The following is a 14,288-nucleotide window of genomic DNA, read 5'->3' as shown; positions in this document are numbered from 1 at the left end:
AGTGGCAACAACTATTGCAACACCAGCGGCAAAAGTTGCAAGTACAGCAACAACAGAAACATACGGAGTAGCAACAACCACCCTAGAAGCAACACAAACTACAATAGCAGCAGTCAAAATAACAGCAGCAACAATTGCAACATATGCGGCAAGAATTGCAAGTACAGCAGCAACATTGCCGCCTGTCTTTAGTTGTAGTTTTTCCAGCTGTTTTTTGTTTCGACTTTGGCTCGTCGGCTGGCATTTGCGACGCAATTGAAGTGCCACCCCCTCCGAAAGCGGCCCCCTCTACCCCCTGTCCCCCTTTTTTGCCCCACACCCCTTGTGACTGGACATGACGCGCCATATTTTGCCGCCTGCCTGCGCTTTTTGTTTTCAGTTTTCAGTTGCCTCCTTTTGCTTTTCCTCTTTTTTTTGCTTTCTTTATTTTGATTATTATTGTTATTATTTTTATTATCAATTGAGAACGTGGCCGGCATTCAGCGAACACACTGCTGATGGTTGTTGTTGTTGTTGGTGCTGCCTTTTGCACACTTGACTAATAGTTTCGACTGCGGCGCGCGAGGCTTATCAATTGAAATTGAAATGGAATACGCAACCATCAGTGGCGAGTGTCAATCGCTCCAATTTTGCAAGTCGCAAACTTAATGCTCTGCAGTTGTCGAGATATTAATGGGGCTAAGTGACAAGCTGAAATATTTTAATATCACTAATAGATAGGCGAAGCTTTTCGGAGAACTGATATCGCACTGAAGACAACTATTTAAATTCTTGGAAGTGTTTAAGGTGGGTAGAATAAAAATAAAATAAATAAAAATACATAATTTATCAGGCAAAAATAGTTACTTTTAAATCAAAAGTTCTTTTTTCTACAGCTTTTTCTTCTGAATTAAGAGCCTCTGTTTCGATTAGAGCGTTAAGTTGGACTATGAAACCCGGCGCGACTGTTTGCCTTCGTAATCAAATGTTAGTGTTTTGTATTTTGTATTTTTTTTGTTTTTTTTTCGTCGCCGCCGTCTTTAAGTTCGGCGTAGTCGTCGCGACGAAAAAATTTGAATTATTTTGCAATCAGCTGTCCGCCCGGCGAAGGGAGCATTCAAAAGGGGCACCCAAAGAAAAGAAGGGAGGGGATTGCGGGGGCGTTTGGGAACTCTTTATGTAAGTGCAGTTAAAGCGGCGTCTATGCTAAACAGATGGGCGTGGCCGGTCGAGGGCGCAGCTGGCCGACAAGACGGAGACACACAACGTTTTATTATAGATATTATAGTACATGGATCGGACGATGTCCGTGACTTGGTGGCCGGTTCCGCTAATTTGTCGCCACTTATAAATTATTGATATGGCCCAGTCTCCACAGACGCCAATCGTTGCATATTTATGCAAAAGCCAGCCAAAGTCGAAAACACAAGACGAACGAATAAAATGCGAATAAAAACCGGGTACGACCGGCAAAAGTAGAGGGGTATATATAGTATAATGGTTTTCTTACATAGGTAGAGACCAAAACAGATACCCAAGTAAGGCTACAGATACACAATATTCTGGCTAGCCAGTTGACTTGGGTGCAATTTTCTTACAATTTAGGCCGAACAATTTTCGAAAGGCTTATCAAGTTCATAAGTTTAATTAAAATGTTTTTGAAACTCGTTTTTATCTATGCAATGACTTGAAATAATTTTAATCAAAGGAACCTAGTTCGTAATCTTTGTTTCTGTTTTAGGATGACTCTGCAAAGTTTTTGTTTTGAAATTTATTGAGGTTGTGTTTTGATAATAAAATTAAATTATTTTTCTGTTCCGTTAATATAAAGAACTCTCAAAATTCTCAACGGTCTTAGCTAATAATCAAATGTCTTGGGGATACGGTATTAAATTACTTATTTGTTGGTTATTTAGAAACACTTAAAGGCCGGTTAATAGTTAACCTTTGATTTTTACGAGGACATGGCTCCAAAACACTGTAATTTCTGTGCAACTATGGGCATTTTATGGGTAATTTGATGGGGTACTCACTTGTGCTGCGCCGCCAGCTGCGATGGCACCTCAATACTGTGTGTGGTGTTTCGGCGGCGTTCGCCACTCATGTCGGCGAGTCTGGCGAAGTCCGTGTCGCGATCCTGGTCAGCCAGGCGGGCGGAGCGTCGCGATTCCAGCAGACGCACTTCCTCCAGGCGCTTCTTCAGCTCAATGGGTTCCTGAAAGTGCGGGAAAGCACAATGGTCGGGTTAGTCAGGCTTTTCTTATCGCCACGATGCCAGCAAAGAAGAAGAAGTGAGTGAGTGAGTCACTCGCCCAAACAATTAAAGCGCACAGAAACTTTATTGAGCATCCCATTAAAAATTAATGACCCAGTGTGGGCACTTTAAAGCGATTCCTAATTGAGCAAACGGCGACATGGAACACATATTCCTGTGGGTATATCTGCATCTAACATTGTTGCATCCGTCACGCAAGGCGAATTTTTTTCTAAATAATAATATCTATTCCGCGGCAGGTTTCCCTGGAAATCTGATTTGATAAAAGGCAAAATGGTGGTGTAACTGCTTCCGAGAAGTGAAACCCAATTAAATTATAGTTCACAGGGCGAACTTCGGAACAAAAAACAAAAAACAAAAGTGGAATTAAATTGAGTGATTCAAGGTTAATTACAGACCACCGTAAGACCTCCTTGTATATATTTCTACATTCACCAGCTGAGTATGCAAAAAAAAAAAAAAGAGAAAAAAAAATAACAAAAAACTTTCGACGCGCGTGGGCGCTAATTGAGAAACCAAGTAAACTGCAGTATCTATGGGATAATTATTGTTTTTTTGGTGCCGCCGGGGGCAACCTTGAACGAGGTCACTTGGTAACAGTTGCGATATAGCCATATCCTTATGCAATCACCTTTTCGCGTATTTTCAAGATCTCGCCGCTCAGCAATTGATTGTGACACTTATTATGCCAAACATCTGCATTCAGTTATTTGTATATTGTATATTTATTTATAAACTATTGCTTCTGCTCTCTTTGTTTCCTCTATGTATATTGCACTACTGCACCATAACGAACCGCAGCGAAATTGAATAAAACGAGTAAGGTGAGTGTATTATTGGGTTTTCTTTTTTTCGTTTTTTTTTTTTTTTTTGCTTCACGATTTATTATGGCCGATCCACTGGGTGTGTAGGGCTTTATATTCGATACACCGATGCCGCAGTAACGAATTTGGTTTTTTATTCGCGTCTGGCAATTTGTTGAATGTGCGTTAATTGGGCACAAAAAGCCGGCCGGCAGCGTTGGCGGCTATAACGGTATTCGGGGGCAAATACGTCAGCGGGCGCGTATCTGACGGATACGCCGCACGCACATTTACAGGCACACTCACTCACGCACACTCACACTCTCTCGCAGTCGGCGCGTGTTTATTTTTAATTATTCAAATTTTCGCTTGATCTTCTTTATGCTTTCTTGCCTGAATTTGGGCCAGTAGGCCTCGTTCCTAATTTGTTTTTATTCGCTTCAAGTTTGGAAGTAAAACTTCAAACTCCGTACTCCGCAATCCACACTCCACGCGGCTCACTTCACTTGCACTTTTCGGCTGCCCGGGGCTTTTCCTCGTCGGCGTGTTATGGGGGAAAACTCTCGGCTTGCGATTTTCGGTGTTGCGAATAATGGTTTGCGAATAATTTGTATCTTTGTATCTGCGGTCTGTGGTGCGAAAGGTTCGCGCGCGCTTTCAAGAATGATTCTGTGTGCGGTGCGCTGGGCATTTTCACCGACTTCGGGTCGAGTCGGCTCACTTCGCGACTTGCACTCGGCTCGCTCTTGGCTCTCTCGCGACTGCGCTCTCTCTCTCGCCCGCGCCGCCATTTGGCATTGGCCATTTTCCGGTTTCTCACGACGTTTGTTTTTGTTTCTCTGCTTTGTGCTCGCTTTTCGCATGCTTTGCCGATTTGTTTATGTATCTTAATCTCTGCCGCACTGCGCCGCCGCGCTCTCTTTCACTCGAACGGCGGGAGAAAATCACTCGGCCGCCGCTTCTTGCTCTCTCCCCCGCGAAAAAGAGCGGATTTACGTAACGTAACTCAAAGATACAAGTGATATCGCCAGTATCTTTGAGCTTTTCCACAGGTATCGCCAAGCAGACAAACAAAAAACTGGCTCTGCACAATAGTCTTTCTTTCCTCGCCGATCTCCGTTTGATTTAAGAGCCATTAACTTTGACTTAAGAGAAATATCTTTTGGTTTATAACACCGCCAGCGATGACGAAAGCGATTCTTCTTTTCCCCCTTCGTTTCCACCGCCTTTTTTTATTCTGTTTACTGTTTTCTGTTTGCTGGCTTGCGCTTTTTGAGCTCAGCTCATGCTGGGATTTTTACACTTCGCCGGGGATTTTCGCTGGGTTTAGGACTTAATGCCATCATCTTTATGCGCTGTTTATGGCGGACATACTAAAACTTGATGAAGCACTGCTCATTTAGCTTAGAGGAGCGGTGGTGTTTCTGCCATAGAGCCAAACTCGTCCAGCTCGAAGCACTTTTTCCACATAAAAAAAGATCTGCTAAGATTTAAATTTTTCAAGAAGCAGTATTCCTCATCTAATAAATCGCTCACAAGATACAGCTCACAAGATACAACTAAATAAATTGCCTTTCTAACAAGAAAATTAAGATGTACAAAAATGTCGTAAAACTATAAAACTTAATTATTAAAACGGTATTCTTTTAAATTGAATCATCAAATGCTTGAAACAAGTGATAACCCTTTGAAATTACTTAGAAAATCAAAAAAAAACTTTGCAATATGATAAATAATTATTCACAGAGAAGATGATTCTGAGGAAAAGTTTTCATAGTGGGTTAATCCCAATTCTGGGTATTGAGTAAGGTCTTTCCTTATCAAAGAAAAGCTCTGGCTTAAATTCCACAGAATGATTTGTTTGCCCGGCAGTCTGGTGGTCGGAACCTTATAGCAACAGTAACAACAAGTGGTTCCCACAACCAGTTCTGGGTTATCGGGTCTTCTGCTCAAGTGAAAGTGGAAACTTGTTTGTCATTCGCCACAAGACGGAGATTAAGCGTCGCGAAGACCCCAATTTTTAATTTTAAGCGAAACCAAAATATTTGGTCAGAGAGTGAAATGCGGTTCTCGAATAGCCAGTTTCGTCCGATTATGCTGCTGACCAACAGAGCTGATAGCCCACATGTGATAGCCAGTTATCTGGGACACCCTTTGGCCTTGCTACCTCGCCGCAAGACAGAAAAAATTCAAGAAACAACAACAAAAAAAAACAACAACTAAGTAAACAACAAAAGTGGGCAAAACCGCGCCCGCAGTTTCAGCCTGGGAATACCGCCCGGGGTTTCGACGATTACGCTCCTCGTTCCGCCGCAGACAGAGTCATATGTTTGTGCACTGATAAGGGGTTGCGATAAGGATGACCAGACCGCAGGGGCGGGACACCAACGGGGGGCAATTACGCTGAATAAACAACGATCGGAAGATGCGGCACATGACTTATTTTTTTTTATTTTACTGCCTGCGCGCATGCGCTGAAAAATCTGTCACTCCGCTTCCGATTAGCCTTATTATAATTATGTTTATCTGGCAAACGTGTCGAACTTCCCCTTCGATCACTTTGAAATGCGTGAACGCGTGCCGAAAAACCTGAGGAGCATGCGAATTCTCGCAAAGTCGTAAATATTCTCCACTTGCCTTCGGTGGCGAAATGAGTCGAAATGAGCTCGGATTTTGGCAATCCGATCGATCCGTGATTCGCAATTCGAATTCGATTGGGGTCTCTCGTCTGGCAGTCACAGAATGTGTCGGAAGTGGAGCTAATTATGGGCCATCGATTGCGGGATAGCTAAATATTTGCACAGCCATGGAGTGGCAAAAAAAATATTTGCATAAAAATAAGTCGGTTAGTTTATCATAGCTGTAAAAAATCAGGTAAAAACTGGGCCAATTATGGAGTATCTTTGGCTGAACAAACAAATTACCGCTTTGTAATTGAGTTTTGCAAATATTTTCTTGGCATTGGAGTTCTGCTAATAGTTGCATAATTATTAATTAAACAAGTCGTGATACTTTGAAATGATGTTAAACAAAGAAACTGACCCAAAACGATAATTTGTAGCCATGGAAAATCTAATATTATAATTCCACCCGTATGCATTCATAGTTTGAAATGCAATGTTAACTAATAATGAATCAGAATTCCAGGAAAAGCAGATATTTCCTAGTTTCTTGACCTATTCAAAGCAAGGACAATAGTATAAAAACGCATTATGGAAAACACACGAGTCTCCACTTACTGTCCAATTAATTTATGGCCTTCAATGGCAGCACCCCTGCTGCCAGCCGACGACTTCTGCCCATAACTTTGATCGCTCGCTGCCCCGATGATCGTGCACCCCCTGGTTGCATTAATGGAAAAGTGCACCCCCCGCACAGTGGACACCCCCCACCGCCAACTGGCTACCGCCATTGACAGCCAGTTAAACCCAATTAAAGGCTATCTTTATCCGTATCTGTAGCTGTATCTCTATCTGCAACTGCATCTGCATGTGTATCGACGAGTATCTGCGGACTGGGGAGCAAATTGCCGTATCCATGACAGGCGCACTCCGGAGTTTGTTTTTCCGCTTGCCTCATTTGCCTTTTTGTTTGTTTGGTTTGACTAGCCCATGTTGCTGCCAGCCAGCCAGTCAGCCAGCCAGCCAGCAAACTCTGGCCCAGAAGGTTGCTGCAGCTAATTGCCCATTACCTTGGGCCGAGGCAATTTTTATTTGAGCTAACTGCAGCAAGTCAAAGACTTTCAAATGCCAGTCGACCGAATGAGCGAGCGTTGTGTTGTCTGTTGCCAGCTGCCGCCAATGACGACGTCGTCTTGTGCAATTATCTCCCCTGCACTGGAAACTATTTCCTGGGGATTCACTTTCCCTTCACAACATGACTAATAAGGTACAAAGATTGGTTATCTTTATGGTCAAAATAAAGGAATATTTACTTGAATTTATACGCCCCATAAACTACTTTTTTATAGTAGTAAATCGAGTTATAATTCAGATTGAACACAAAGAACCCTACATGAAATGATTAATACTTAAGGGACAAAATATCCGTTGATCTTAAAAACTTGTATCTACACTTTTAAGCTTCTTAGAACTGTATAAACTTAGAACTTTGCTTCTTCCAGGGCTTTACTTTTTTTGAAGGTGACCCATATTTTCTGGCAGTGTGATCCCTGACTCCGGCTGCTGCAGTTTTCGCAAGAATACGCTGGAGTTGCCCACGTGCCAAGTTGACTTGAGCAGCGCAATTTGGGTTAATTGTCTGCGGATTAGGCAGCGTCCATTGTTGCATTGCATTGGGGCACAAAAAGCCGCTTAACGCCTGGCATTTTTGACACTCGCCGATGCCATGGATGGGGAAATATGGACTCCATGCACCACTCACCGATATCGTGTACGAGTATATAGCCCAGGCAGCATATATGCACATATATCCGACGATCATCGACCGACCGGCTGGCTGAGTCAGCTGTGAACGGAGCTTTGAACGATAATAAATTCTGCCATTGTCATTTGACGCGTTTCGCAAAACGGAACACTCGCCTTCCGTCTGGCGTTGTTTTTACCTTACCTTCATATCGTGAATTCACCTTTGGAAAGGCTGAGCATTGGGCAGAAACAGAATTTACGTAACCCCCATTAAAACATGTCTGCCGATCATGCAACTTCGACGAGTGCAATTGCGCTTCAACTTGAAACGCGCGAATGGAAAATGGAAATCGAATGACAAATTGTCTTTGGATCGCACATCGCATTTGAGCGAGTGCCTGTGACTCAATATCGATGGGTTATATGTATATATATCGGCTGCCGGAAGCGTTTCAGTGCACAAGGGCGTGGTCGAATCCCCAACCGCCCTCGCCCATCAACCTCAACCTCATTGACTCATTCAGCAAGTCAGGACAAATGGAATTGAATATTGTTCGCATTTTTCGTGCTCACTCTGTGTCTAAATTGAAAGCCACTTAACCTATTTCCAGCATAATGCGAAACAGTTTCGAGCAGTTTGAGCATTTTGAGCTGTCTAATGGCGAAGGGTGAAGCTCGGCGATTCAGAGACTCGGCGACTCGGTTTTGCTTTATTGGATCACAGATGCGACTGAAGTTCGAACGAACCGAGTGCAAAAGTCATTAAGGAAACTGTATTTTCCTCGGCGGTAGCCAATGCTTTTTGTGGGTCATTATATAAGACCGATCGACGAATTAAAGGCCCAAACGAAAATCCGAATACCTGCGAATATTTCAATTTGCCTCGCTTTCGCAATAGCCGTTGGTCCGGTCAGGTTTGAAACATGATGCAAGTGGCAGGCTGACCACAAAAAATAATCGTGAAACAAGGTAATATATTTAATGTTGAGAGGAGGTTTTCAAACCAATCAAATACATAATGTTATAAGCAATTAATAAGCCAAGACAAAACGTTTCAAGGCAGGAAATTATGGTTCTGCTCGTTAGTTTACATGAACAATTTCTAATTGGTTTATTTTAAAAGGGTGCATATTATTATTATTATTATTATTTTAATAGCTGATTTTACATATGTTAAGCCCCCGGTTTTTTCTGTGTACTGTATTGTATTACCCACCATAAATCAGCGGTCTGCAGTCAGTGGGTGGTAGTTTTGCCACCCGCTGATTGGGGTTTAGTTCAAGTTGAACACCGGGAACATTATGCAAACAAGAGGCGCGGGAATTGAGACAAGACCGAAAGTCGGAGAGTCGGAAAATCGGAAAATCTATACGTGCGCAGAAATAAAAGCTCAATTAAGTTATTGCTGCATAATTCGTTTTCCATGCCAGCGGCAGACGACTTTCCCAAAAGCGAAATGAAAATGTTGTTGCCAGCGGAAAAAGCACTTGAAACTCCGCTTGTCGAGTTTTCTAAGTAGCACGTACGTAACATGGCTAACGGTTAATTTCGCTGGCAATTGTGATTTTCAGTTTGTTTTTCTTTTTAGCCTTTTTGGTTGGCGAGACAGCTGAAAATTCGAAACATAAACATAACTGTAATTGCGGCGTAATTGCAGCGGATAGAAGCGGAAAACGAAAGTGCAGCGAATGGAGTGAGGAAAAGCGGGGCGGGGAAATCGGAGGAGCATTCGTATAATTGTGACCCAAAACAATTTTAAATGCCTCACAATTTCAATCAAAGCGAATCGAATTTGTTTTACCATTTTAGAAAGCCCCCCTCTTATTTTGTATTTTGTATTTATTTTCTTTTTTTTGGTTTCAAAGGGGTGGCTCAGATTGTTGGTGCAACAATGAAATTGAATTTGATTTCTTGATCGTCGGGCACTCCACGAAATCTGACCAAAGACTTTTGTGGAGTCTCTGGCCCACAAAAAACTGAAAACAACAACAGAGACTCACAAGTGAAAGTAAGAAAAAAAAAATAAAACCGAAAAAGTGAAACAAAAACCAAGGCAGCAACGTCTCGGCTTTCATGGGTATTATGAAACGCAAGTCGGTCGAGCATTTGGAGTTTGAAAATAGAAGAAGGCGGGGGGTGGCTAAGGGGGAGGAGGAGGGGGTGGGTGGGTAGCTGCCAGGTGAGCAGACAAGCTGGCAAGTCATCGAAGTAAGTTGCGCAGGTGCGAGAAACTTTCAGCGAGAAAACGCCAACGGCATTGACTTCACCTCACTTCACTCCACTCCGCGCCGCCATCAAAATCAAATTGAAATTCAAATTCCACTCGTGTTTTCGACTCGATGGCGTTGTTCGCACATTTTGGCCAAGAGAGCGTGTCTGGGGGCCACAGACGCATTCGCATTAACGGTTAATTGCCAAAGTGGTCGCCGGATGATGGAGTACTCGACTGCAACTCGAGGCTACGCGATTGAGTTGTCAAGACCTCGGAATTGATAATCTCCTCGAAGACAGATTTTCCACTCGATTCTCCTCAAGGATGCCCAGATAGAGATGACAAATGCCAGCACAATAAATTATAATATTAAATCAATAAGAATAAACTAGAGGTTATAAATGAGTGATTAATCGATTCAATCATAGAATGAATAAGCAATTTATAATGCTATTCGTAGGAACAAAACAAATGAATGAAATAAGATTTATTTATTTAGTCATTTTTATATATCAAAATTATTTATAGTAATTTATCACTGAGCTTACAAAAGTTGGAATAAAAATTTGTTTATAATCATAAATCAGGGTACTCCAATATTAATGCTGTATTACTCCGAAATCTATGTTTTCCCTTACTAATTCTTTTTAATAGATCTCTTTCAAAAGTCTTGAAGAAACCCCCATTTGAAGTGCGAGATTGATGTTCGTCTGTTGTTGGGCGTTTAAAAATCGAATGAGGTAGCTGGAAAACCGAAGAAAAAAACACTGGGGGCATGCTACTGTGTGTGGTACTTGCCCCTCCCCACCCGTAAAAGTATATTACCGTTATGTCTGAGCTGCGATTGTCTGTGTGTCTCCGCAGCCTTAAGCCGCCTGCTACCTGCTGATTTGAAAACATTAACTTAATTTTTTCCCATTTTTTTTTTGTTTTTGTTTTGTACCACCATCGCTGAATCTCGCTGGCACTGTGGAATTAATTATGCGTTTGCGCTCAATTTGTAGCCCAGTGTAATTTTTGCCGTCACGGAGGCGATGGCAAAGGGGGCGGGATGATGGGGCGTGGCCAGACGAAGTTGTAGCAGGTGAAACATTTGCGGGTGGCTCCCCATTTGCCTTGGTTTTTTTTTTTTTTTTTTTTTTTTGGATTTTGGCCACGGCTCCGTGGAGTTTCACAATGCCATGAAATCGCGCCTCGGGCTCTTCGAAAAAAGATCTTTTGGATTTTCTCGTAGGCCAAAAGCACAGGTGGAAGCTCAGCAAATAAAGATTTTAATTACGCGATTGGCTGGCTGGCGAACTCAAATCGATTGGCCAGAACAAGCGAACTGGCTTGTTGCACTTGTCTTTGACTAATGGTAGAATGTATTTGGGTAATTAATTTCCCAGCGGGCCATTCGGTGAAAGTGCAGCGAAAAGCAAGGGCTGGGAAAATCTGTTCCCCCTTTCTTTAATCAATTTTCCAGTTGAAAGCTGAACTGAAGCCTGTTCTTGATATTTCAATTTTCCACTGGCTTATGGCCTTTTTTTGTATGCGCTGCTCACTTTTCACCACGCGTTCGTTCGTTTGGTATTTTGCATCTGTTAATGCCAAGGTGGCAAAGTATCTATTAGATGCCGTTAACTGTAACTACAGTCTTTTTATTCGCTGCCATCACGCAGCTCAGTTAGCTTTTCTTTCTCTCCTTTTTTCTGTTTTTTTTTTTTGCTGTATAAAAAGGCACTTTCATGTGCCACAATTACGCGGCAGGAAATGGCGAATTAGAAGCGGCGATTCTTTCGGGATCCAGTTGCATTATCCTGCGGCAACGACTGCCATCATTTTCCTCCTTATTTTTTTTTTATTTCTATTTTCTTTTTTTTTGTTGACGTGTGGAGAGCACGCTAGCTTCTATTTGTTTAGCGGGTTTCCTTTCATTGGAACGGAGCCATAAAACTTAATGATATCCAAATTGGCCATTTGATAAGCCCGAAATGCAAAGGGACATGACCACAGATCCACGGACCGCCAAACGTGTCATTATCGCACGAGTATATGCTCAGATACAGATACAGATACAGATACGAATACGAATACGAATTCGAGTAGAAATACGAATAAGAATACGAGTTGGTGGAGTAATGAGCCCCAATGTGGGCCAACTCACGGGGCTGGGCAATTATGATTCAGTCTTCAGTTCAGAGAACGAGGAGAACTGTGCCAAGGCGGTCCGAAGACTTGGCCAACTCATATGGATATGCGACTGGCTATATGGTAGATGCTATATGGTAGATGTGGATGGAAAGGCAACTAGCTGGCAAGGTAATAATTATGTGGCTTCACTTTTGACATTTCGCCTGCATCCGCTATCTCCTTTCAGCTGGGCAATTGCATCTCTGGCCAAAAGAACAATGGGAACAATGCAACGCGGCTCGACTCGGCTCGGCACTGCACTGAATTAGCATTAGCATTATTAACCCGGAAACTTACGCAGCTGTGCGGGATCTGAGTCATGCGGCATATGCGGCGTACGGCGTACGGCATGCAGCATGTTGCACGTTGCACGTTTCGCAGGTGTGGCCTGTCCCAGTTGGCTGACGGCGGAGTTGCAAATTAACTTGTTTGCCATGCGATTAGATGCCGCAAATTTATGGTTTATATGATTTTGGTCAACCAAGCGGCAAGTGGGTCAGCCGCACAGATAGAAATACAAGTATATATAGACAATCTACAGCCAGACATCCATATGCTGAGAAGATTTTCCCGGCATTTTTCGCTGTTCTTCGCACTGTGCGTCTCTGGGTGACCCACTTGCCAAACGGAAAGTGAAAACATGGCTACGACTCTGGCCTTAATTGATATTTGGGCCACTTCGCCTGCTGGCGGCGTTTCCACTGGAAACTTATAAAACATTTGCGAAAAAAAAACTACGGAGCCACAATGCGAAAAGTTCGCCTTTTCGGAATGGGAATTTGGCATGCCAAACGAGTTGGAAAGTGCGAATTTTTGCACGTCTCGGTATTAGCATAAAACGCAAAACCAAATGCGAAATATAAAAAAGCCAAAAAATACGCTTAAACCGAAAAACCGAAAACCAAAACCGAAAACTACTAAGACCTTTGAGACTTAGAGCGAAGGAAACGGAGTCGCCGAGTCGCTTTATGCGCTAAATGTGCCAAAGATATAAAAGCAAACTATTTATACATTTAAACAGCTTCATTAAAGTTGCAGCAGGGGATCGTTTGGGTTGCATAATTTTCGGTTTAACGCCAAGTTTGTTTTTAGCTTATGTTTGTCTGCTGGTTTTTTGTTTATTTTTTTGGGGGGATATAAATCATAATTAAAAGGAGATGAAAAGTTAAGGAATAATTAGAAGAAACTTTAAAATCAGAAAACAAGAAAAAATGATGAAAATGATGCAATCATATCAAACTTAAAAACACATGGAATACCGAAAATAAAATGCAAATTTGTGAGGAATTTGTTTGTATGTATTTCTAATTTCAAATAGGGTTCCAAAACGGAAACCCCTAGTTATTCTAATATTTTAAATGCATGCTCACTTTTAACTTCAGAGAACCCAACTTTTTTGAGAGTTTCACGCTTGCATAACTTGATTAGAATTATCTCTAGGCCAAAAAGCATAATCAAGTTTTTGCATCGGAAGATAAACAAAGCACTGGCTTTCAGAACTGCGAGGCGGAAAAACAGCTCTATTCCTTTCAGTTTATGCACACATATCTTTATAGATATATCTCAACTGAAGCTCGGACTTCACACTAGTTTAACACTTTCGAGTGGCTGTGTGTATTAGCCCCGCCGAAGGCGAACAAAGTGAAACAAAATAAGGCAAAACTGAGGCGGAGTGAAGTGAAATAAAAGTATCTCGTGGATGCGGCGTATCTGCGCCTGTGCAGCCAGCAGCGAGCGGCAAACAGCTGCTGATGAGCTACGCAAACAATGATTGGCATTCGCTGTTATCTCTGCTGCCTTGTCGAAGTATTTGCACTCTTTGAAACTCAGCCCAGTCGAGATGCGAAGGAGGCGAACGTCGGAAAAGGCGGGCCGTCTTTGAAAACTTTTCAAATTGTTGCCCATTTGCCATGATATGCCGACTGGCATGCGGCTGGCACTTGTTGGAAATAGCTTAAAGCCAGCTCGTGGAAACTAAAGTTTAATTAAGGAATCTCCTCCGTCTTCCCCCCTGCTTCACCATAGTTGAAACTTAATGGCCAACGAGGCTTGTGAACCCGCCATCAGTTTGGCCAAGCAACTACATAATTGAAAGGCGACTCCAAAGCCAATCAAATGGCAGGCGAGCCCACGCAGACAATAAGGAAGTACTCGGATTTCATTTCGCTCACTTACCCACAGCTAGCTGGTTACTATAGGATAACCGAACTCAACTCACTAAGTATCTGTGGCTTTACCCAATCACCAATCATCGCCCGAATTGCAATACGCACCTGCAACGAAAGAGAGCATTTTTTAGAGTAAGAAAAGTGGGTTAAAACGCTGTTCAACTGCTTAACTGCTTAACTGTTTAACTGTTCAATAAAGCGTGGCAACAAGTGCTGCATTTAAATTGCCGCAGCAGGAATCCCGGCGACTGTAAATTTGCCCAACAGTTTTTCTTTCTATTTCTTCAGTATTTCTTTTTTTTTTTGCCCAAC

At 42.5% G+C, this 14,288-nt stretch overlaps 1 protein-coding gene across 1 annotated transcript in view; it reads right to left on the bottom strand.

Moving 5' to 3' along the window:
- The window catches only part of LOC108098765 (RNA polymerase II degradation factor 1), a 128,350-nt gene that overhangs the window by 65,196 nt on the left and 48,866 nt on the right, over window positions 1–14,288 (bottom strand). The window contains 1 exon segment of the mRNA XM_017201897.2: window positions 2,013–2,194. Within this exon segment, the coding sequence (XP_017057386.1) occupies window positions 2,013–2,194 (182 nt within the window).

The sequence above is a fragment of the Drosophila ficusphila genome, unplaced genomic scaffold (assembly GCF_018152265.1).
Source record: "Drosophila ficusphila isolate 14025-0441.05 unplaced genomic scaffold, ASM1815226v1 contig_791, whole genome shotgun sequence".
Classification (NCBI taxonomy): domain Eukaryota; kingdom Metazoa; phylum Arthropoda; class Insecta; order Diptera; family Drosophilidae; genus Drosophila; species Drosophila ficusphila.
The sequence above is the reverse complement of the archived record's forward strand: the minus strand, read 5'-3'. Positions and strand labels throughout refer to the sequence as shown.